At 52.1% G+C, this 25,458-nt stretch overlaps 1 protein-coding gene across 4 annotated transcripts in view; it reads right to left on the bottom strand.

The window, feature by feature from the left end:
• Ephb2 (EPH receptor B2) overlaps positions 1-25,458 on the bottom strand; it is a 179,010-nt gene that overhangs the window by 15,055 nt on the left and 138,497 nt on the right. Inside the window, exons 5-9 of one of the 4 annotated variants that reach the window (XM_034502191.2) lie at positions 23,948-24,283; positions 12,738-12,862; positions 5,177-5,342; positions 2,975-3,083; positions 2,126-2,193 (exon numbers count right to left, since the gene is read on the bottom strand). In XM_034502191.2, coding sequence (XP_034358082.1) covers positions 2,126-2,193; positions 2,975-3,083; positions 5,177-5,342; positions 12,738-12,862; positions 23,948-24,283 — 804 coding nt within the window. The remainder of the gene's footprint in view (positions 1-2,125; positions 2,194-2,974; positions 3,084-5,176; positions 5,343-12,737; positions 12,863-23,947; positions 24,284-25,458) is intronic. The other 3 variants (XM_076933946.1, XM_034502192.2, XM_034502193.2) reach the window with 3 other exon arrangements.

Below are 25,458 nucleotides of genomic sequence, written 5' to 3'. Positions count from 1 at the left end.
GTTGTTGTTGTTTTTGGTTTTGTTTGTTTTTTTGTTTTGTTTGTTTGTTTGTTTGTTTTGAGACAGAGTTCCTCCCTGGCCTGGAATATGTAGATTAGCCTTGGCTGGTTGGCCAGGGAGCCCCAGAGATCCACCTGCCCCTCCCTCCTCAGTGCTGGGATTACAGGTGGGTGCTACCACGCTTGGTCTTTTTCTTTTTAAACACAGGTTCTGGAGGTCTCTTGTCTCACTATAAGCTCTTTAACCAAGTGAGCCTTTTCCACAGCCCTGGAGAACTTTTAGGAAGGACTTAGAAGAGCATTTGGCAAACAGAAAGCAACAAATGACTGTTGTAAAGAAGACTTGGCTTGTATGAAATGTTACTACCATTATAAAGACACTGTTACTATGCTAAGATCCACGGATTCATTGGAAGGATCCATCACTCTCTGTGGTTTCTATAAGGATGTCAGGACTCAAAGAGGCTCAGCGTTTTCCCCAGGCCACTGGCCAGTGCCAGAACAGAGATGAGAAAGGTCAGGCCCTTTGGCTCTGCATCCAAACACCCCAAGCTTGGTCCCCACTTAGCATGTGCTACGGCTGAGAAAGGAAAGTCTGTGTTGGTGACCCTGAGCCAGCCACACACATCTTTGGCTCTCCATGGGCAGGGAGCAAAAACTCAGGAGTAAAGGATATTGATCTCTGAACAGATCCTGGGGTTGATTTTAAAAATAAATCTCACCAGGTGTGATGGCACACACCCTAGGTCCCAACACTCCAGAGGCAGAGGCAGGTGGATCTCTGTGAGTTTGAGGCCAGCCTGGTCTACAGAGTAAGTTCAGGACAGTCAGGGCTATTACCCAAACACACACACACACACACACACACACACACACACACACACACACACACACACACACACTTTTTACCAATGCCCCTGCCACCTGGTCTAGCCACTACCGTACCTGGCTTGAGCTTCTTCTCTCTGTTCTCCACACAATATCCAGAGAAGCCTTTGCTGAGACCGTAACACAGAACAAGTCAGTCCTCAGCTCAGAACTTCCTGGGGCTTCCCACTTCACTCGAAGGAGAAGCGAAAGTTCTACATGGGCAGCAAGAATTACTCCTGCCTCCCACCCAACTCCGGCTCAGCCATGCTTGCTCTTCCTGTACACTGGCTAGTTCCCTGGCCCACAATGCTTTTCCCTGGAGAAATCTGAGCAGCCCATTCTCCCAAAGCCTTTGTGGTTTTGTTCAAATGAATGCTCTCAATAAGACCCTCACTTGGACCTCAAATTTAAATCCACCCACTCATCTCTGGGTCCATCTTGCTACACAGCTCACACATATGTGTGGTACCCACTATGTGCCGCTGGGTGCCCTGTTAGTGTCAGGGAGCAACTGCAGGTCTGGAGAATACCTGTTACATCTGCAGGGAGACCAGGCAACAGTTAGGACGATGTCCCTGGTAAGACGAGTTGTACTGGCTCAGATTAGGGCTAAGATCCAGGATAGATGGAGCCAGGGAAGGGTTTTCATCCAGGATGGATGGAGTCAGGGAAGGGTTTTCATCCAGGATAGATGGAGCCAGGGAAGGGTTTTCATCCAGGATGGATAGAGTCAGGGAAGGGTTTTCAGGGGTCATGGCGTTGCATGATAGGATCATAGGAAGTACACACAGAATAGCAGGTGCAAAAGCTAAAAAGTTAGAGACAGCTTGGCACATCCAGGACCCCCCTGGCCTTAGGGAGAGGCAGGAGAGATGGCTCAGTGGTGAAGAGCATGTATTGTATACACCATGAGGACTGGAGTTCAGATCCCAGCACCCATGTAACAAGGCAGGCATCCCACAAACACCTGCAACTCCAGTTCCAAGGAGTCCTCTGTGTGTACATAGGTAAGTGTATGCCCCTCCCCGCCACCAAACCCTCCATGGCACATACGCTCACACAAACATATAGACACTCTCACACACACATACACAATTATAAAAACACACACATTTTAAAACAGAAGTCTTGAAGAAGACGAGGAGGAGGAGGAAGAAGAGGAGGCAGCGGTGGCAGCAGCAGCAGCTGGAGGGGGTCTCTGTGGATATGGTAGAGAAGGGCCCCAGGGTGCCAGCATGGCTAGGGTGTGTACGTACTGTGGCCGCTGGTGTAGTGCTGTAGCTTGTCCGTGTACTCTGAGTCGGCACGCTCAAACCCCCGTCTTCTGGAACAAGAGCAAAGGGCTGGAGCCACCTGAAGGCACCCAGGGAGGTGGGAGCCACAGTAGGTGATAGAGAGAGAGGGCAGGCAACCCCTTGAGGCCACTTCCTTGCTGGAAGTGGTGGTGTCTAGTCCTGACCTTTGTCTAGCCTTACCCCGCTTGGCCTTCCCATTTCTCCCTCCGCGAGCCCATAGGCTCATTCTGTCCCTGTCCTTTCTGTAGCCAAGTCCCTTTAAAGGGAAGAAACAAAGTCCTCAGAGTCTAGTTGTGGCTTCTGACTCCACAACCCTCCACGGCACCACCGTCTGAGCTTCCTCTGGTTCTTGGTTGGGAAGTACGGGTAGGGTTTTACAGGAAGGGTCTCCACATCACATCCCACAGCCATCAAGGATTGGCCCCACCTCCTGTCTCGCCTCGCCTCGCCACGCCCAGCCTGCCCTGACCCTCCTGACTAAGCTCTTCCCCTCTTTTCAGCATCTAAGCCTTAGCTAGTACAGGAGACAGGGAATGAATGATATCGTCCTTCACCCTCTCCACAGCTCTTAGCACCCTGTCATCACCTTTGCCCTCTTGATCTGGGATGGCCCTCACTGCTGAAGTGCCTCTGTGTGCAACCCTGCCCACACACTTGTCAGGACAGCACTCGTTTCTACTGGATGGATGGATGATGGACACCTGAGGTATCCTAGACTACTGGAGCTCCTCCGGGCCCCCAGCGCCTGAGAGAAAGTTCCCATCTGCTCCCAACTATGGCTGAAGACAAGGCCCAGAAGCCGCCACCCACCTGTTACATACGATGGCAATGACGACCACGGCGATGAGGAAGACTAAGCCGGCAGCGGAGGAGCCGACGATGAGGGGCAGCTTTTCCTTGATGCTGGTCTGGTACTCGGCTGTAGAGACAGTGCAGTGGTTATCTCAGCCTGGTTCATGGGAGCCTGACCCTACCTCCATCCTCCACCCTGATGGTCTCTGAGGTGACCCTGGGCACCCTTCCTGCTCCTAACCCCAGCAATTTCCTCAGGATGAGCAGGAAGTGAGACGTGAGAAGATGACTGGCTTCAACCCTCACTGCCTCATCTAAAAAGTGGGCACAGGGACCCCTGCACTCCCTTGCTGATGTGGTAATAAGCAAGAATGGCCGGTCAGGGGGAGGCTCCTGGGCAGGAATCCTGACCATGCTAGGTAAGCAGTCTACCAACTGAGTAACATCCCCAAGATGAGGAGGCTGACAGATTCCATCCCATAGGATTGTGGGTAAATCTCTGACAATACTTGGCTGAACACTCAGCCAGCTCGGACTGCCACTGTTTCTGTTTCCAGTGTGATTCACAGAGACCCCCCGCAACAACCCTGGAATATACTTCCTCCAGTGGGCTCTCTGTATGCTCGGGGAAACCAAGCTTATGGAGGTCAGAATGGGCCTGAGGCTATCCAGGAAGGAAGAGGTCAAAGCCATCATGTGAGCTCATCTGCCTGCCCTGAGGCCAGGACGTGAATGGCAGTGTGCAGATGCACTTGGCATTGGCTGGGCTGAGGCCAGCTACATCATCATCCCCCCCCCCCCCCCCCCCCCCGCGTTATGAAGAGGAGCTTGTCAAGGGTGAGGTCATCTTGGGTTCTTAGAACCTGCACATGGCCTGGCATACTGCAGGGCCCTGGCACAGATTTGTTCAGTTAATAAAGGGGACTTGGGACCGTGCCCAGTCCCTGGCCAGTGCGCTTATCTGATGAAGGAGCACATAGAAAGGCAAGAGGAGCTGCTGGTGAGGAGAGGTCAGAGGTCAGAGGTCAGAGGTCAGAGAAGGCAAGTGTTGGAACACAGGTGTACATACAGGGAAAGGCACTGCCGTGGGGCAGGAGTTTAGGGTCTTCCCTAAATTCCTAAACCCAAGAGCCTCTGAAAGGTTTAGTCAAACGAGACCCAAGGCCCATGCTCCATTGCCAGGGGCTAAGAAGGGACACTGAAGTCTAGCCATAACAGTACCCCAGAATTATGGGTAAATCTCTGGCAATACTTGGCTCACAGTGAACACTCAGCCAGCCAGGACTCCCGCTGTTACTGTTTCCAGTGTTACAGAGACCTCTGCATCAGCCCTGGGAGACACTTCCTATGGTGAGTGGCCTCTCCTTAGGTCTGGGAAATGTCCCAGAACTTGGTTGGCTGGTTACAGGCTCATGGAAAGGACACTATTCTAAAGATATGCGTCCTCAAACCAATTCTAAGGTAGGTCCCTAAGCTCAGAAGTAAGTATGTTTGGTGTGGATGATGGTAGTAATGTCATTTTCATTCCTTTTATGGACAAAAAGACAGGACGAGAGGTCAGGGGGCATGTTTTCAGCTAGACAGTTAGGGCCAAGCCAGAAGTGGACTTCCATCTGCCTTGCTTCAGAAGTCATACCTTGTTATAATCTACTGTCCTTCAAGATTATTAAAGCAGAAAAGGTAGTCAGAGACCATATAATCCAAGACTAAGAAAACAAACAGCACACAGGCCCGTTCCTTTGCCCAGGGCAGACATTACTAATTTATCCTAACACTTCTTCTTGCTCAACTTAGATGGGGCTTCTGAAATCTCAGTCCCATTGCAGCTTGCTGGAGTTGTAAGTGGATACAGTGTTTACTATCTCAGTTAAATACAATGCTTTTTTGTTTGATACACACACACACACAAAAAAAAAACCAGAGCCGGGAAAGAAAAAAGATTTGCTAAGTATGGATCTACAAGTTAGGTCTGACCTCCTAAGTATCCCGGAAGAGGAAGCAGTCTCACTGAACTGAGGGTAGTATGGGAGTGGAGACCTTTGTGGGCCTTAGAACAGGAGAATTTTGGCTCGCTGTGTAGTTTGTATCACGCACAAAGGAGGGAGGGGGGGTGGCCTGCTTTCTGGTTGGGACAGGCTTCCTAGGACTGCCCCCACCCCCAATGTGTGTATTTATTGGCTCACTGGTTGGTGGGGGTGGAGCTCGGTGCTCTTCACTTACCTTCGGTCATGGTTTGGAAGTACATCTTGCCACTGTAACGCCCATAGCCTGCAACGGTGCGTGCCCGCACCTGGAAGACATAGATGGCGCCGGCTTTGAGGCCCTGCACAGTGACTGTGTTGGTGGGGCTTTTTATGGCTGTGGCGTTGTACTCACTGAGGTCCTGCTGGGAACAGAGAAGATGGTTAAAGAGAGCTACCTTCTGCTGCTCTTTGGAGCAGGTCCTCTCTGGTGACGTTACCCAGTCACACCTGTGTCAAGTGACTCTAGAATGCTTCCCCAACACCCTAACTGAAACGTAAGCCCCAGCCTCAGAGCTCCAACTATAACAGCTAGAACAGTTGTGGGGATTCAACCTCTCAAAGAAGGGGAAGCTGAAAGATAGCTCTGGACCCCTTCCCAGTAAAAAGATACCCAATCACACATGCAGATTAAGTATGTATCTCAGGTGCATAGAGTCCCCAAGTGCATCCTGAGAGTGTGAGAATAACATCATCCCAGGTGCTGATGTGAGCCTGCTTCATGACACTCTGTTACTATGACCTTAACTTCTCAGTGTCTCATAGCTGGATCATACGGGCTGCCTAAGAGGGAAATTGCTGGGTATGAAAGTGCTCACCAGCTGGGGGAAGTAAAGTATGGTGAGGGAGAGATCTGACCTCACTGGGGATTGTGGCAAAGTCAGAAAGCTCCCTGGATAATGGGGGTGGGGGTGGGGTGGGGAGAGCTCTGGACTGAAACATTAAAGAACAAGCAGGAACCATGGGGCAGAGAGAGAACATCGTCCCGCAGAAGGAGCAGCAAGTGAAAGGCCTGCTGTGAAGAGCTTGGGGTACAAGGTTGGAGAGGACAGTCCACTCCTGGGAGCCTCTCCTGTTGACGTTACATGCCAGGGAGCTGGGCATGACTCTTGTAGGGAGGCCAGACAGGAAGCTACTTCTCCTGGGCCACAGCACCTGTGCTTTCTTTCAGGGATCCTTCTGGACTCCCCAGCTGCGGGTGTTTTTTTCTCCTTAGAGCTCCAAGAACATCCCCTGAGATGGCAGAGGGAGGCAATTTCTGCCACGTCCCCTGCATTGTGTCGTTGTGACTGTCAGCGGAGTTGCGTTTTATTTTCCTGTGTCAAACATGGAATTTGCTCAGCATTGTGGAAGCTGGCTCCACTGAGGATGCCAGGCCCTCATGATCCACACCTGCCAGGCTCTGCTGCTATGCACCACTGTTCCCAGCCACCCCAACTACTGAATCCCCTGGCACATGAAGCAGACTGCTCGGATAAACACAACTTATATTTTATTCTTTTTGTGTGTGTGGGAGGAGGGATTGACATAAGAGTTTCATGCAGCCCAGGATGGCTCTGTAGCCAAGGATGACCCTGAACAAATAGTTCTCCTGCCTCTACCTCCTACATTCTGGGATTGCAGGCTTGTACTTATTTCCAATTTATATCCAATTTACGTGGTGTTGGGGGTGGAGCTAGGGGCTTTGGCACACTAGGCAGGCACTCTACTCACTGAGCTACATCCACGGCCCCAGTAAATATATTAAAAATTATATGTATTTGTGGGTGTGTAGCTCAGAGGTCAACAAAAGTGTTTTTCTCAGTTGTTCTTCACTGTGTCTTTTTCTTCCTTTCCTTCTTTCTTTCCCTTCCCTTTTCTTTTCTTTTTTTGAAAACAGTCTCTCACTGGCCTGAGCAATTAGGCTAGGTCGGCTGGCTAGCAAGCCATAGAGATCCACCTTCTCCACTCCACCAGGGCCTAAACTTTAGGCATTGCTGTGTGTAGTTTGCTGTTGTTTATTTGGTTGGTTTTTTTTTTTTTTTTTTTTTTAACGTGTGCACTGGGGCATTGAACTCACGCTTGTATGACAAGCCCTTGGCCAAATGAACAGTCTCTCCAGTCCCAACTTTGTAACATAACCATAGCCTATGCTGTATTTGGAGCATACATTAAAATTTTCTTCATTTAAATTGAATCTGGGGTTCCATGTTTTATTTATGTCTGTGGATGGGGCTCAGGGCCTCAGGCATGCTGGGGGAGTTGTTCTATCACGGAGACGTATGCCTCCTACTATGTTTTATCAGATGACCCTCATTTTCCTGGATGGATACCAGGCTCTTAGCCAGGCTCCCCCAAGTCTCAAGTGTTCTTCCCTCCATTTGGCAGCCTCCTGCTCACAAATGCTCACTCTGATGGGGACATTTAGGATGTCCCAGCCAGGAGTTGTAGGTACAAAACCTCTTATAATGTTCTAATCCACACACCCATCTTCTCTGAGAATAGAGGTTTCTTGAGGGCAAGGGCCACACACTATCTCTAGATAACCAGTTCTCAGTACAAAGGTGCTCCTTAGTGATACACATGGCCAATCTAGGATGCAATTCCAAGACTGACCAGTAGGTGCCACTGTGCAACATGCTATCTGCTCCAGCACAAAGGTTGGAGTTCACACTCTGGGTTGGTGCCACCTTAGGACGCCTGGGGTTTGAGTTTCTATATATGAGGACAACAGACGAGGAAACCCTGATGTCACAGGTGCCCTGGGGGAGTGAGGAGCCAATCCAAGCAGATCGTTTCCTTAGAGCTAAGCACAGGATGGAGATAGGACCAGACGCTGTGTTAAGTACCGAGTTTCTCTACTACTGAATTGCAGTGTGTCCTCAGGATGCAGATGTGTCTCACCTTCTTGAGGCTCAGTGTGCCATTCCAGAAAACAGAGAATAAATGCCAAAGCTCTAGAATTCAACCAGGCAGCAGCACATGGGATGTTAGGGAGACTGTATTACTCTAGCTGTTTTTTTCAGGAGTACCATTGGCTGGGTTTCACAGGGTAATAGGAGAAATGCAGAGAAGCTGGCCAGGGCCAGCAGGAAAAGACAGAGTCAGATCCCAGTCTGCCTGCCTGCTTGCTTGCTTCCTTCCTTCCCATCTCTCCCTCCTTTTAATTTTGTCGAGCCAGAATCACAGAGCCCAGGCTGGCCTCACTGTGTAACTGAGAATGTGACCTTGGACTCTAGATCACTCTGCCTCTGCCTGCAGAGTGCTGGGATTATAAGCACGCACTACCAAAGCTGGTTTGTAGCCTTGACCTTCCCCTCTTCAAAGGAAGGTACCGGCAGCGGATGCCACTCCACGTGATCGGGGAGATTCCATTGAAAATGGCTAGAGATTTTAGCACACAAATGCCGTCACTATGCACAGTGACTTCATAAATGCCAGGTCTCGTGGTCATTGTCATCACTAACTCCGTTAGAGAGTAGTCCCTGCTGTCGTCACAAGATAGGTGAAGGACGGCAGGGAGGAGTGGGCGCTCCAGCTTCTCTGGACAGATCCTGTCCCAGTTTTGCCAAACACAGCTGGACTCCACAGTTCACGTTATCCCCAGTCCTCATCCCGTCTGAAATGCTTGCCTCTCTCAGCTGCTGACTGGACATTTCTGTTGAACTGACATAGATGTCAGGGCGCCCACATAGCCCAGTGTCTCTGCTCCCAGCTGTGGAGAACACGAACCCATGGGCTCTGGGAAGCTGCTGAAGGAGGCCACCTCCCCAGGGACACTAGATGGATGAAAATGGCCGGTCTGCAGTGAGCCTGCTTCCGTTTATTCAGCTGCCTCGGGCAATGGCTGTCAGTTCAAGCTCAGGGAAGGCAGCGGGTCCCAGGAGATCTAAGGAAAGGCCAAGTCAAGGAGACCTGAGAGCCACCGCCATTCCTAAAGGACCTTTCTTTAGGATCCTAAAATGGAGAAGGACCAGCATTTGTTCTAGAAAGTTCAAAAACACCCCAGAAAGGGATGAATTGAGGGTCCAGGGCAGATCCTAGATGCCAGGAAGAGGCAGCCATGGCTTTCCAGCTATACATCTCACTAGTGTAACCCGGCTGGCCTTCCCAGGTGACTCTGGAAAGCTGAGGCATCAGAACAGAAGCTGATCCTGGTTCCCTGACACCACCATCAGTTACTGGCTCCCTCTCCTTGGGTTCTGAATGATCACAGGCTGCAGCCTCTGCTTCTACATATTCTTGGCACACGCTCCAGGGTATCCTCATCCTGCTTGGCTACTCTTGTAAATCCCCTGCCTCTGGAACCAGCACCATCCCCAGGGTCATCCTACCATGTCCCAGGGGCCCTGGGCATCAAAATGTCATGTCTACCCTGTCATCTCTTACCACCTCTGCTGCTGACCTTCCAACGCAGGCGCCCATCGTTTCTCAATCCCATGTGTCGCTGGCCCCCCTCCCCCGAGTCTGCTTTCTAGTGCTCTGCGTGGATCTTTAACACAACTGGAGTCAGATCCCAGCATTCCAGAACCTTCTATCAGACTCTAAATCAAATCCAGACTCACCAGGCCTGGAAGGCAGGACACACCCCATCCAGCCTCCCTTTCCGACGGCTCCCCTGTGGTGTGCTCCCTCCCTCTCCTGCGTGTTGTTCTTATTGAGATCTGAGATCATTTCTCTGTTCTCTGAATCCAGCTGCTCAGCTCTGCCCCAGGGCCTTTGAGCCTGCTGCGCCTGCTGCCTGAATGGCTGCCTTCACCACACACCCCTCTGTAAACTTCTCTCAGCTTTCAAACCTCAGCTCAGATGTCCGGGATACAGGATACAGGCCTCTCCTCACCGGTGCCACGGCTGCGGGTCACGCTTAGGTACCTCCCACCCCGAGACCTTTGTGGGCCCGTCTATGGCAAGTACATTACATAGCTGTTAGCGTCTGAGCCTTTGTTCTTCCCAGATGGCAAAGTCCTCTGCAGCCAGCATAAGCTGGTGACAGTGGGAGTCACATGGCCCAGTGGCTGTCCTTTGATGGCACGTATACCCAGACTTGAGCAGACGGGCTAACTGAACAGGGACCTGGTCCTAGCTAGTCACTGGTCATCTCAGAAGTAACCATGGGAGAAAGCTTGGAGGCAGGAGCTTCAGAGTGTGAGGAAGAAAGACAGAGGGTAGATTCTTTCTCTGACTCTCAGCACAGAGTGCTGACAGGTCATGTGTGCCTCTGTGCCTCAGTTTCTCCTACCCTCAGTGCCTGGAAATACCATTCCAAGGATGACTGTGGTGGTGGCATGGTCTCCCCTGCACATATCAAGGACTGTGAGAAGTGACCAGGTGGCCACTTGGCTACTGTGGAAGCCACCTGGTCCCAAAGAAAGCAGAGCAGTGCCACCTCAGCTGACACCACTGCCGGCTCCTGGGCCTGGCTGCCTCAGTAGGAAATGGGTCGCAGTCAGGACCACAAAGGGATTCCTCATTTCCGATCCAATCTTTGGGGAAAAATACTTTCAGTTTCATTTAATCACAAAGCTTCTTAATTAGTTTTTTTTTTTCCTTTTCTTTCTTTTGTTTAAAAAAAATATGAGATGTTAAGCTGTCCTTGCTGGAGGGAGCAGAGACACTGGCCCCTGCAAGGCAAAAGCTTCCTGGTCCAGCTACCCAGACTGGCAGCCCCTTCAAAGTCCTTCGGGACCCAGTGAGATACGGGGCTGCTTTTTTCAAGAGAGACACTCAGGCCTCTCAGTAGCAACTTCCTTGACACATCCGACAAGCACTTATGGAACACCTACTGTATACCAGGTACTGGGACACAGCAGAGCTAACATCTCACCCTCAGTGGCTCAAGGCTATCAGCAGAGGGCCAAGAGAGGGATCAACGTTGGCCCTGGTCTTGGCAGTTTGGGAAGGCTTCTTGGAGAAAGGCAAGACATTCATGCCGGAATACTAAAGTATGAACTGGGACTGGCTGGGTGGTGAGGGGCAGGAAGTGACTGGCCCAAGCAGCCAGCCTGCCTCTGGTTCTTGTTTCATTCATGGGCTCCATCCCTCACTCTCTGCTTCATCCACACAATGCACCCATTCATCATCCACACCCTAGGGAGACCAGGGCCCCTGTTGCTAGCATGCAGGCTTTCCAGAGAAGAGGCAGAGTGTGTGGGAAGATGTTCTTTACTGGTAGTGGTAGTGGTGTTTCGTGGTACCCTGAAGATGCTGACAGGCAGGGCTAAGAGACCAGGGAGGGAAGAATGTGATGGAGAAGTCAAAAGCTGGGGGCTGGGGTAGGAGTCAGGGGTTGCAGGCCTCTCTGGGGGAGACAGCTGGTTGATGTAGCTGGGCACAGTAGTGACGGGAGTGGGAGGCTCCTCCATTCCTTCACTCAACCCATCTATCAGGTATCTCTAGGCTTCAGGCTCAGGGCTCTGGGGAGAAGGTGAGGACCCAGAGAAAGGTGGCCCCTTACAGCAACATAGGACACTGGGAATATGCAGTAAAAGTCCATGATTGGTAGTATTTGAATGAGGCCAGGTTAGTAGGTGACAGACAGATCTCAGCTAACTCAGACGTTGTTGAGGTGCTAGGACTAGGTGGGGTCTCAGAGAGTGGGCCTAGCTGCTACAGTCTCCAGCTGTCTTCTCTGAGCCCCAACAGCGTGACACCCCATCCATTTCCTGCTCACCTCCAACAAAGGGCTTCCTACCAATCATTTACTGGCAGCTAAGTTTGAACAGAAGCCCTGTGGCACCTTTCTCCAGGGTCCTTGTGGTCGCTATGTGTAGAAGGAAGAGGAGTTCCAAGTCAAGGGAGCAGATTACAGGGCCTCTGGTGTTTCTCCGTATGGGAGGCCAACTGTTACGTCCACTCTTGGAGCCCTGTGCTACGTGATGCTCACGTTCTCTGGTCCCATGCGGTACTGCCCTGAAATACTTGCCTACCTTGTAGGAGGCAGGGCAGGAGAGCAGGGAAGCCCACACGTTCACCTCTGCAGGGGACTACGGACATGCCTGGTGCTGGTGTCTGCCCCTTCTTCCTCCTCATGGAGTGGCAGTCTCCTCTGCCATCCACCCAGGTGGAGATGGAGGCCCACAGGGAAAGTTCAACTGCCTGAGGATTCAAATGGGTTCTGCCTGCTTGTCTTACACATGTGGCTTCCAGCCACAGGTCTCTTGAAGAGGGGTGGGGTCTGTTCCAAAAGATCAGAGAGAAATCCCTCTATGCAGTCCAAGGTGCCTAGGTGGAGACAGGGCCACAGCAGACTCAGAGGGCCTTGGAGGGTGTCTGGCTTTCTTCCCTCAGCCTATAGAAAGCGCCCTTTCACTCACCATCAGCTCCCTGTGGTCTCCCCTCAATTCTATTAGTCACCGCACCTTAGTTTGAACAGAAGTCCATCTTTCTCAGAGGCCTTTCTAGGGGTTCACCCGCATAGGTGTAGGTGCTTTCAATAGGTGAAGATCATTTATTAATGTTAAGTGCAGTTTTGTTTTGTAAAACAGTTTATCTCAAACTCAGGCCTCTGGAGGTTAAGACTGAAGAGATCTTGATAGTAACAGGTCTGAAGGTGGCATATCATTCAGACAGACTGCTGGTCCCTGGACCAGAACACTGAGACTCAGAGAGGGCAAGGCACCTGCCCAAGATCTTACAGCAGGGGCGGTAGAGCTATTGGAGAGCCTGGCAGGCTGACCCTGAGGCTGGTGGGGAAGTGGACACCAGGCCTAGACTGGGAGAGGGGCGTTTGGGGAGGTGGAGCCAGTGGGCACACAGCTACCTTCTCAAAATACTGCAGTTACCTTCTCATAATACTGCAGTTCATAGTCCAGAATCACGCCGTTGGGCTGGTCTGGCTGGGACCACGACAGGGTGATGCTGTCCACGGTGCGGCTCACCTGGTGCATAATGGACACAGCCGATGGTGCTGTAAGAGAGGTCAGAAGTCAGGGGTCAAGAGAGGGGAGAGGTCAGGGGTCAAGAGAGGTCAGAGGTCAGGGGTCAGGGGTCAGAGCAGGCATGAGGAAGTGCAATTTATCTTAGAAGAAGGGCGAGAGCCATGGTTCTGTGAGGACAGGCAGAAAGCAGGTTGGTGGGGGTCAGGGACCAGAGAAAGGACCAATAGGGAATGCCAGACCATGGTGGGGGCCTGGGGTTTCTCTGGGGGCTTGTGACAGTGTTGTGGAACTAGATGAGGTACAGCGCACATGCTAACTGACACCGTGTCATACATGTTGACCTGATCAGGTATATGTCACAGGAACTTTACCTCAACCAAGTCTACGAAGTAGTCAGTCTACCAACTCTCAAGTAGTCAGTCTATTGACCCCAACATATCCCATTAGCAACCTATGTCCTTACCACGTGGGTTAAGATGGAGCCGTGAAGAAGGCTTTTCTCAGTGCAGGAAGGACCAGGGCACATTATTGAGTCTGGTCTCCTTGTTTGTATGGTGGAAACTGAGCTCACAAGAGGATCAGGTGCTGAACCCACCCCACTGCCTGTCTCTGATCACTTTAGCTTGGTTGTTTCGTTTTTCCTCTTCCAATGGCCCTAAGCTGCACACCACACCTGCAGAGGGTTGGGGCTGGGTGAGGGGTCTCTGCTCTTCCCAGAGGGGCCCACTCAGGCCTGGGTTTCAGAATGCCTCTCTGGAGCCGAAGACTCATGTTCCTTCCCACGGGGGACTGAGGACTCACAGTGTGCAGGAAGCGCCTCCTAACTGGTTTCCTGGCTCCTGAGGTCTGTGATGGGCAGATTTCCCATCCTGGCCCATGAGGAGATCCCTGACCGCTGGGGCCAACCCTCCTCCCAATTCCTTCCTGGCTTCACAGGGCTTCAGCTGTACTGGGCACCAGCCTCAACTGGTCTTTGGGAGCTCAGAGGCCTCTGACACTGGAGCTGACTTAACTGTTTTCACTCTGTCTCATCTCCCCCAGGCTGTCCCCCATGTCCTCTGTTAACTGGCTGTGTGGCCTGAGGTGAACTTCTGACCTCTCTGGGCCAGACTGTCCTGTTCCCCTGGGCAGGCTGGTGTATTTGTGGTCCAGCAGCTCCAATGCTCTGCCTTGTCCCCCAAAGCCCTCAGCCTAGTGGCCGGTGAGGCAGGGAGTCCTCTGCTCACTAGCTCGCTGACCTGTGGCCCCGGCAGGGTCTTTCACTTCTGGGAGTCTCAGCTTCCACACCCCTGCTTGATGCAGCAGAGCCACTGGATGGCCTATGGAAGGTGTGTGTGTGTGTGTGTGTGTGTGTGTGTGTGTGTGTGTGTGTGTGAAGGCTGAGTGAGTGACAGGGAAGTATTTTTGGGAGTGCCAGCATCCCTCCAGGGAGAAGCCTATCCACCTGGCCATTCAGGGTCATACAAGAGCACCGCCTCCCGCTCCCACCCCTAGCCCCAGCCAGCAGCACACTAGGCTCTGTAAAGAGGAACCAGAGACCCCACCCAGAGCCAAGGCCCCCATTGCTGCTTCTGGAATCTCCAGTTCATGCCCAACTACAAGGCAGTGTCAGAGTGTGCCCTGTCACTTGCCTCCCTTCTCAGCTGGTGCCAGTGTAACTGGGAGACCTGGATAATCCACACCTTGCTTTCCCACCACAAGTAGCTGACCCTGAAGATTTCAGGTGTGGGGTGCCTGAGCATCCAGACTCCTAAGCTACTACCAGGAGAAACTGATGTTGTTAGGAGATGGAGCATGTACAGAGACACAGAGAAGGGGAGTGATTTGTCAAGGTCACACAGCAGGGGGTGTGTCCATAGCAGCTGAGCCTGGTGGGGCATGTGGTCCACTCCACCCCACAGGACTGTGGACAGGCAGGACTCTTCACACTCCCACAGGGTGAACTCTTGAGAGGGGTAGGACCACACAGCCAAGGCAAGTGGGCCCAGCCTTTGCAGTCTGTCCTTGTCCTGAAGGCCTTGAGGTATGACAGAAGGGCCTGGAGAAGATGGCTGCCTGCTCCTCTGTTCACTCAGCTCTCTTTCCTGGAGACCCTGTGGGCTCATGATGCCCACCCAGACAAGGCCCTGGTTACTGACACTCACATGGTCACTTTTCATCCGCTAACTCAGTTAACACACGTGTCATCCGTGGGTTGGGCATATATAATACCAGCTCTACAGATGAGAAAATGAACTCAGGACGGATGAGAAGCCTGCCCGAAGCCACGTGCAGTAAGCAGTGGAGCCAAGATTCAAATCCAGGCAAACTCGGAGCCAACCAACCTTCTTGCAGCAGTAATGGCAGGCCAGGGAAGCTGCAGAGGGTTTGTAAGGACATCCTATCCTCCAGACTGTAGTCTCGAAGCCAATCCGCCCCCTCCAGGAATGGCAGGTCCCACGGGCTTGAGGGGTCTGGGCTGTAGCAGGCTTGGGTTTCAGGCAGATCCTGGGCTCTGAGCCTCTAAGCCCCGTGACCCAGGCGTGGTGAGGAGGCAGCATCTGCCAGGAAGATGATCAAGGCAGGCCAGGGAGCTGGCCCCTCTCTCGGAATCCAGAGATTACCAGTGAGAAAAGGCACAGGCTAGAAGCTGTCCGGGCCCCTCCTGCTGCCTCGCCCACGATGGGTCAGGTTACCCTGGAAGTTGGACATCTGGGAATTCTGGTATTTTCAATTATCAGACGGGCACGCCAGGAGGCTATGGGGTCAGTGGTGCCCTCTGACCCTTGCCAGGAGATGGAGCCCCAGGGGGCAGAGTACAGAAGAGGCCTGTGGCTTGAGGAGGTGGGGGAAGCTGGCCAGCCCACTCTCCTGCAGCAGGTGGCCTGGGGGCCCACTGGCCTCCAGCAAGACCTGGGGAGACTGGGGAGAGTCTGCCCCTCCCTGGCAGGGGCTTAGGCCTGCTGAATTCTCCCTATGAGTCATGTTTCTTCCGAAGTTATGAAGGGGCTGGACGACTGCGGAGTGCTGATGAGATGATACTACAAGGTGGTCCTCACAGGCTAAATGAGGAGCCGGCTTCTAGTCCTAGATGCCAGCATAGTTCAGAGAGGGAGGGGGCTGGGATGCTGACTGGCCAGAGGCAGGCGGCCACACCTCACTTCCTGTGTGCTGAGGATGAAGGAAGAACCCACATTCGGCCATTCATTCCCAGTCGAGAAGAAGCAATGGGCTAAAGCACCACGGGGAGAAGTGGCCACACTCTGGGCTATCTGAGGCCCACCCCAGGCCCAGGCCTGACGGCCTTGCAGACCCCAGAACTACCTGCCCATGGATGGCCCCACAGATGCCTGACCCTGCTGTGGAGGCCCTGCCTGGCATGCCCTTTCTTACCATCTCCTATCTCCCTGCCCCTTTGTGTTCCCAAATACACCGAGGTCCCTACCCTCGGGGGTTCTGGCTCCTGATTCTCTGCCGAGAAACCTCTTCCCTCCCATCTGCCAGAGATCAATGATCTCATGGTCATTCGGGTCTCTACTCAGATGTCACCTGTTTGGAGACAACATGCCTGTCTCCTCTTGGTCTCACACACGTTCACCCCTTTATCCCCAGTACCCGGAACAGTGTACACAATGTTTACACAATGTTTATTGGTAGGCAGAGGGAGGGAAGGAAGAAAGGGAGGAAGGAAGGAAGGAAGGAAGGAAGGAAGGAAGGAAGGAAGGAAGGAAGGCAGGCTTTGGGCAGGCTAGCCCTATCTCTTTCCAGGCTCCTTTACTTCAGCACTTCCTGATTCCTTCCCAACAGTCCATCTTTCTGACAGGAGCAAAATTCGAGTTCTTAGTTAAGCACACTGTGCCCAATTGAGAGACTCCACTTCCCTAACCTCGCTCCTGGCCGGAGTAGCCATGTGAGTTTGCCAGTAGAGAGAAGCTGAACCATTACCTAAAACCCAAAGGAAGTCATTTTTACAAGGAAAGCAGACTCCCAATTCACCTTCTATCCTGGTGTCTGGGATGTGTATGTGATAGCAGGAGACACTGCAGCTAGTTTGGCCCATGAGTATTAAAAGATTCATTGAGGAGTCTGGTCCTCGATTTTTTTTTTTTTTTTTTTTTTTTTACTTATGGCTCAGAGAAAGACCATGTGGCCCGCCATATATACCATCCCTCTATAGCTATACCTTTCTATCCTATTGATTTTCAGGTTTCCTGTCTCTGGTTCTGGGCCTGGCTATGTGACTTCCTTTGGCAATGGGATACAGGCAAACCTGACTTGAAAAGGCCCCTGTGTGTCTGTCTGTCTGCTGCCTCAGTTCCCTGTGTCTGCGAGGACTTTGTATTCAGGACGCTCTGCTAGAGCAGTGGTTCTCAACCTTCCTAACGATGAGACCCTTGAATACAGTTCCTCATACTGTGCTGACCCCCGACCATAAAATTATTTTCATTGCTACTTCATAACTAAATTTGCTACTGTTACGAATCGTAATGTAAACATCTGTGTTTTCTGATGGTCTTAGGTGACCTCTGTGGAAGGGTCATTTGAACCCAAAGGTACCGAAACCCACAGGTTGGGAACCACTGCACTAGAGGCGTAGAGACATACGGCAGCTGGTGCCACTGCAGTGCAAAGGACAACTGTCAACTCCAAATAGAGAGCTGAACCCTCACAGTACCCAGAGCTGCCTGTGCTCTGGAGCAGATGGACAGCAAACACAGGTAAGCCTCCACCAGGCCCAGCGCTGCCACGGGCTGCCAAGAGACTCACAAACTCGTGGCAGGTTGCTTCTCTTCTGCCACCAGCTTTGTCAGTCCACCTGTCCTGTGTCCCGCCTGTATCACGCTGAGGCCAGCCCATCTTCAATGGCACCTTCAGTCAGCAACGCCTCCCTGGCTCCAAAGGATCAGAGCGCAGAATGCGGTCTCCCTCACATTCTCTTTCCTTCTCTCCTCTTTCCCCAGACCCCTGCTCGGAGCTCTCTGATCCTCTCAGCCTCCCAGGGAGAGAAGAGGGTGAAGACAAGTTCATACCAGTTCCAGAGCAGAAGGCATTGTGTGCCCAGACCCAGCAGGGCATGAGGATCAGAGGAGCCCCGGGGATAAGAAAGGCTTTGGAGAGTTCAAAGTCTTTCGGGCACGAGGCGCGAGGGAGCCACGTGGCATGGTGTCGTGGACACAGACCTGGGCAGGGTGCCTGGGGACCTGCTCTGCTGAGGATCCTCATGAGATCTAGAGAAGCCACTTAGGAATCTCTTTGGGCCTCAGTTTCCTTCTACATAGCAAGAGATGTGCATGAGATAAAGTAGGGTCCCTGTGATGTGGGCCACTTCAATACGACCCTAGTTACGTGCCTGGATTAGCAGGACCATGGCTCCAGAAGATGTCTACACCCCTGTCCTGGGGAATATGGCCCCTCATATGGCAAAAAGGCCCTTGAGATGGGAGATTTCCTATGTTATCTACATGGAGACCAAACTTAAAAGAGTCGGGCTTTCCCAGTGGGGAGCTCTAGAGTTTGGAAGGCTGAAAACCCAGGCATTGGAGAGCTATCAGGGGTTCTGGCCAAGGACTTGAAGGGCTCTCAGTGGCTCGGGGTGGCTCAAAGCTGAAGGAAACCAAGCTGTCCCTGGAAGAACCAGAACCAGACTCAGCACACTGTCTCAATACATGAGGGCCAGAAGCCAGGGCTGGTGATCCAGGGGCTATAATCTCAGCTACTCAGAAAGCTGAGGCAGGAGGTTCTCAAATTCAAGGTTTCCCTGGTGCTACTGAGTACATTTAAGGCCAGCCTGGGAAACTTAGTGAGCCTCACTTCAAAATAAAAAAAGGGGAAAGATAAATATACGAACCCGGCATGCATGGGGTCCTAGGTTCCATGTGAGAATAAAGAGAAAAACTCAAAGATCCTGCAGCCCCAGTGCCAAGGTGCATGCCCCACTTAGTTTGCAGAGATCTACGTAGCCTCAAAACTGTGAGGTCCTACTGTGTGCAGTTGGAACTGGCTAAGCCTGTAGTGATCGGGCATGTAGTACTGCCACACTGTTGTTTATCCTTCTAGCCTTCTGCAAAAGCCCATTTCACAGACAGGGGAACTGAGGCCAAAAATGTGAGGGCTCCCTTACAGCTGGGACCCCAGGTCAGAAAACTTGGAAGTTAGTCAGGCCCGGCACTTATGTCCTATCTCCCATGTGATCAACTGGACTGGGAGGACAGGGCATGCTCCAATAGATCAATCTATTGTTTAGCGCTCGTGACTTTGAAAGCTGAAGTCACCTATCTGGCCACAGTAGGGACTCTTATCTGCAGGTGTCCTGGCACCCCTGGCCCTGATGACATTCTGATCCTGTGACCTCCTGCCAAGATGGTTGTGGGCAAGTCCCTAAGAGTTCACACCTCTTATCAGTAAACTACTAAAGGACTTTTCAGCTCTGGGAGCGACTCCCAGATGAGGGCCTGACCTAGCATCTGCATGGTCTTAGGTGACCACTGTGAAAGGGTTGTTTGAACCCAAAGGTACCACAACCCACAGGTTGGGAACCACTGTACTAGAGGTGTAGAGACACACGGCAGCTGGTGCCACTGCAGTCCAAAGGACAACTGTCAACTCCGAATAGAGAGCTGAACCCTCACAGTACCCAGAGCTGCCTGTGCTCTGGAGCAGATGGACAGCAAACACAGGTACACCTCCACCAGGCCCAGCGCCTGAAGACATGGTTCACACAATAGACTTCATGGTCACAGTGGATGCAGAGCACCTCTGGGTTTTTAGTACCTGCCTATGCCAGGCAGCCTGGGTGGCACCAGAGTCATTGGCTGAATTCCTCACCATAGCTCTGTGAGGAAAGAGGCCAGCCTATAGGAAGGATCGAGCAGATGTGATCTTATTTAGAAGACCAAGGCTACCTACCGGCAGGGGACAGCCAGGCTAGATTTGAGGCAGGCATAGCGTCAACCTGGAATCCCAGGACTCCAGAAACAGGGGCAGGAAGATCAGAGTTCAAGGTTATCCTCAGCTACATATTACGTTCAAGGCTGGCCTGGGCTTATGAGATCCTGTCTCTAAAGCAATTGTCACTCAGTCAGTAAGTCAGTCAATCAATCAAAGACAGGTTTCCCCACCTGACTCCCATGTTCAGACCTTTCTCATTACCTCTAGAACCTGCGGGTGTGAAGACAATTGGGAGTGGGGTGCTGGAGAGTTTACAGCATGTCTGGAGCAGTCTTGGGGGGTGGCCCAGGATTCTGGGCAGCCCTGTAGACTGGTCCCTGTGACTGAGATGCTTCCCCCTCCCCTCCCTTCCATGGTTACCCAGCTGTTCTGATTAGTATTTGGATGTCCACATAAATGCCACCTATTCGAGGAGCCGTGTCTCGCCCTCTGGTCTTTCTGTGTGTTGGGTCAAGGGCAGGATGGCAGTGTGGCAGAGGCTGAGGGCTCTGACAGCTAGGCCCAGTCCTGAGGTCTTTCATTGCCAGCTGGTGAGCCTGGGCATGTGGCTTGGCATTTCTTCTAGTATAAACCCTGCAAGCCCAGCCTGTTCTCCCTCCTCAGTCTCTGAGTGCCACTTGCGTCTGGGCAGAAGGCACTCCACAAAGGCAGGGTGTGGGTGGAGACGCGTGACGACTTAATGAAGTCAGAAGACAGCTCTGGCCCCAGCGAGTGCCAGGGGACTGTGAATGGAGCCCAGTGCTTGCCCAAATGCAAGGCTTTTTCCTTTTAAGGCAGTGAACTAGATATTTATAAATTGAATTTTAGGGTCTGTCCAAACCCACCACTGAATGCATCGGTCTGGAACAGGGCACCCCCTCCAACCCCATGACTTCTTGCAGTCTCCAACGTTCCAAGCTCCCGGTCCTTGCACGCTTCCCTGAACCTTCTGCCAATGTTTCTGGACTGCTCCCTGTGGGGTGTCTCCTTTTGGGTTCCGGGACAGCCTCCATGAGGAAAAGCAGACCACTGCACGTGGGTGGTGATGGCCGGGCAGACAGACAGACGCATAATGATCAGAGACATAAAACTAAATTTTCTCATCAGGAATGCGAAGCCCTGGCGCTGGGCTGGGGAGAGGTGTCTGCGTCAGGACTGTCAGTGAGACGAGCTCAGATCTGCAGGCAGGCCAGAGTCACATGTGCAAAGGCCCTGCAGCAGGAGGGTCCAGGACTTAGAAGGAACAGTAGAACCCTGTCTGTCCGCTACCTCCTGCACTGTCCTCCCTAGGGACAACTTCCTCTCTGCCCGATCCCATCTCTTCAGTCTTTGGAGCCTACCTCAAATGCTCATTGCTCAAGTCTCTCACCCTAAGAGGGCTGTGGTCTGCAGTGGTGGACGTTCTTGGCTCTCATTTCAGGGAGCTGTGATACAGACTCTGCATCTGCCATATACCTTGTACCTATAGTGTAAGTCCTTACAGGCAGGACTGTCTGCTCTGGGCTGGAGTTAGAGGCCAGCTGTCCCAGGTTTAAATCAAGATAGTGGGACCTATTTATTTATTTGGAAACAGGGGCTATCCTGAACTCCCTTAGTAGACCAGGCTGGCCTTGAATTCACAGAGATCCGACTGCCTCTGCCTCAGGAGTGCTGGGATTAAAGGTGTGGGCCACCATGCCTTGTTAGTAGTGGGACTTTTTTTTTTTTTTGATTGCGCCCAGGTCTCTGTGCCTCAGCCCTACTCACTGGTGGTGGTGGTTTGTGTGAGTGTGTGTGTGAGTGTGTGTGTGTGTGTGTGTGTGTGTGTGTGTGTGTGGCTAGTCAGCTCCTAGCTGGGCTGTGAGAAGTACTCTTCAGAGGGCTTGGGACAGAGAAAAGTGGGAAATGGGGTGAAGCTCAGAGCTCAAAGGGACTTGCGCTCAGTTGGACTCAAGTTTCTCAGATTTGTCTGACAATAAGATAAACACTCCTCAGACCCCACTCCTAGGCTCTCCCTCAGCAGGCCTGGGTGCAGATAGGGAGTCAGTGTTCCAAACCTGCCTGCTCCTAGCAGTGCATAGTTTGGTGGGGGAAACCGAGACCCAAATGAGGGAGAGACTTCCTGGGTCTGACAGAAGGCTCAGCCTTCAGTTCTTTGCCCAGGAACAGCAGGACCCACTCCCTGCAGACAGAACACACCTCCTACCCTATCAATGTGGGCCTTGGGTGTGGACTTGCTGTGACTACTGAGGTCCAGGGGTAGCTGCTGGTGCAGTGTGGCTCCTGCCTCATGCTGACCCTTCACCAAATGAGTGTGGGAGGATTCTGAGTCAGCATAGACTGGAGAGAGCCCACACCGTGGATTCCTCACCAGCATAGTGGGCCCCACAAGAGGAGCCAGTGACCTACAGTGTCCCACAGTGAAGGAGAACACAAACACTATCCCTGTCTACTGAGCTTTGAGGTGGTTTTGTTACACAGTGCTCTCGCAGTGTCATTATACTAAGGACATAGCAAGCAAAGGTCAAAGCTAGGATGGAAAACCAGGTCTTCTGCTCCAACTCCTTCAGCCTTGCATTTATGTGAGCGCTCGGGTGAGCACCATGCGTGGAGGTCAGAAGGGAACCTCGGGTCATTTGTTAGGTACTGTCCATCTGAGACAGGGTCTGTCATTGGCTGAAGCCTGGACTGCTTGGCCAGTAAACTCCAGGAATCCTCCTGTCTCTGTCTCCCCAGCACTGGGATTAGAAGCTTGTACAGATTCATTTAGTCTCATGTCTACACAGTCAGCACTGTTCCTACTGAGTCATTTTACAGCTCCTCCTCCTGTGTTTCATTCCTGAGGATGCCCCCTTCCTTCCTCCTCCCAGGAACCTCTCCCCTCCATCCCCAGCTTCTCCCCTCCATCCCGTTCTCTGAGCACATCCAGTTTTAGACAGGAGGGACCCTTATCAGCAGCCCAGGCCCCACCCTTTGTAACTAAGCACCTATGCTCTTAGCAACAGCACCTCCTCACCTTGGGCATCCAGTAGATGCTGGGGAGGCCCAGAAGAGCCCCAGAAGAGCTCCAGATGTTTCCTTTCTGCCTTCTACTTGAAAAGAATTGCCCGCTTCCTCTTCTGTAGCCAGGGCTCCAGCTGAGTTTTCTCAAGCTAGAGGGACTCACCACTGAGCCCCTGTGGGCTGCTGGGTATCTTAGCCAACAGCTGTAGCTTCTGAGATTCTCTAAATCTCCAATCTATCCCCAATTTAAGGATAGCTCCACGTTCTTATAGTAGTTCACTGTTCTAGACTATTGGATGTGGGGTGTATTTGTTACCCGGCATTATCATTACAGTAGCTGACTAATACACTCCACTTCCACCTTCAGTCAGTTATATCCCATGGTCCCATGAGAAGGCAATACTCCTAGACACAAAAACTGCCAGCAGAGCCACATTCATGGTCAAATATCCGTCCCTTCCATCCCCCAGGGCTGGACAGATACAAGCTCACAAACGCACAGGTAAATGAGCTGCAGGACCCCAGGCAGATATCTTTGAAACAGTTATCCAAACATATGGAACGACAGGGCCACATGTTCTGACAGAGAACCATGTCGCCAGACCCATGGTCATATTCCAGCAGTGAAGTCTCTTAGTCTCAATCACTCTTCCTGGCTTGTGACCTGACTTCTCTGGCTGTCAGCAGGGAGCCTAGGGATGTAGCAATTCCTCTTTCTTCCCAAGGTATCCTCCATCGCTTTCCCGGGTTCCCTGAGATCTACAAACTACAGTCACATCAGCCCACCTCCTTCAGGAAGCCTTCCTGGCTTGGCCTGAACCTCTGCCTCCAAGAATCCCTGTGTACTCCCCATGAAGAACAAGCTGAGGTGTGGCCTGCTTCTCTCCTGTCGCCTGTGGCTCTGCGGGGGAAGAACTCACTATTCGGCTAAGTGAATAACCCCTTGGAGTGTTGAACTACAGGCAAATCTTTTTTTTTTTTTTTTTTTTAAAAAAAAAAAAATCAAATCCAGGTCCTAGGCAAGTGCTACTAACTGAGCCACAGCCCCAGACAAAGCTGTTTCATTTTTTGGAGACAGGATCTCGCTACTTAGCCCAGGCTACCCTCAAATTCACAATTCCCTTGCTTTAGCCTCCCAGGGCTACATATGAGATGGACACTATTGTCTTAGTGTATGGCATAGCGCAGAGGGACAGTCCCTTCCCTTTTTCCCGTGTGGGGCTCACCTGCTTGGTTGGTGGTGATGTTCACAGAGGCGAACTGAGGTGAGAAGGGACTCTGGTCGGTGACACCATTCACGGCCTGGATCTCGAAGGTGTACTGCGTGTGTGCCAGCAGGTCACTGATGTAGATGCGTGGCTCAGTCAGGCCCAGCTGGCGGGGCGCGTACTGCACATTGTCCCCACAGCGCGTGCAGGCACCCCGGCCTGAGCCACAGCTCTTGCAGATGATGTTGTAAACAAGGTCCTCACGGCCCCCGGAGTCTCGGGGTGGGGTCCACTCTAGCATGAGGGACGTCTCATTGACGCTGGAAATCACAGCCTGGGGCGCAGAGGGGATGGCTAGGGAGGGGACAGGAGGATGAGTGGTGGTTGTGGGTACTAGCTCCACTCAGTGCCCTGTGTCTCCCCCAGCCCTGGCCCCCTAAAAGCCTTCCTCTCAATCTTTCCATCTTCCCAAAGAAGCTTCTAGAATATGTGATCTTGCTGTGTATCAGCATCTGCTTTCCTTCAGGTCCCAGCCTCTTCAGTATTTGTTCCTGGAAACTGTTTTCATGTTTGGGATGACACCTGCATGCTAACAGGTTCCCTCTCTCCCACCTTCCTTCCTGTGTGTTGTCTATGTGCTCCAGTAAGTAGAGATCAGAGGACAACTTTGTGGAGTTGCTTCTTTCCTTCTGCCTTTAGGTGGGCTCTGCTGATTGACATTAGGCCACCGGGCATTCTGGGTAAGCCCCTTTACTCAGGGAACCATCTTGCTGGCCCTTTCCCTCTATACCAGAGCCCAGGTGATGTGTCTATCTGAAAGATTACACTTCCCAGCCTTTGTGATGACCAAGAGCAGACATTGTTGAATAGTGTGTCTTATATGTGCACATGCGTGTGAGTGTGGGTATGTACTGCATCTGAGTGTGGTGTGTGCATGCATGTGAGTGTGGTGTGTGTGTGTGTGCACATGAGTGTGTATAGGGGTACATGCATGTGAGTATGAGCATGTGTTGCATGCATGTGAGTGTGGTGTGTGTGCACATGAGTGTGTATATGGGTGCAGGCATGTAAGGGTGTGGGTGTGTGCATGCACATGAGTGTGTATATGGGTTCATGTACGTGAGTATGAGCATGTGTTGCATGTGAGTGTGTAGGTGTGTTGCATGCATGTGAGGGTGTGGGCGTGTTGTATGCATGTGAGTATGTGGGTGTGTGCATGCCCATGTGGAGGTCAGAGCAAGGGAACAAACATCTTCCTCTATCATTCCCTGCCTTGCTTTGAGGCAGGGTCTCCCACTGACCTGAAACTCACTATTACACAAGGCTGGCTGGCTAGCTAGCTCCTGGGATCAGCCCGTCTCCACCCCCTCAAACCCCCCTCCGCCCCCTGTGTCTGGCCTTTTTCATGGATGCTAGGGATTTGAACTCAGGTCCTCATGTTGTAGAGCAAGTGCCCTTACCCACTGAGCCACCCCCACAAGATCTCTAGAGTTATGCATGGAGATAGATGGCTACATCATGACTTTTTT

Source organism: Arvicanthis niloticus, chromosome 5, assembly GCF_011762505.2.
Source record: "Arvicanthis niloticus isolate mArvNil1 chromosome 5, mArvNil1.pat.X, whole genome shotgun sequence".
NCBI classification, from domain to species: Eukaryota; Metazoa; Chordata; class Mammalia; order Rodentia; family Muridae; genus Arvicanthis; species Arvicanthis niloticus.
The sequence above is the reverse complement of the archived record's forward strand: the minus strand, read 5'-3'. Positions and strand labels throughout refer to the sequence as shown.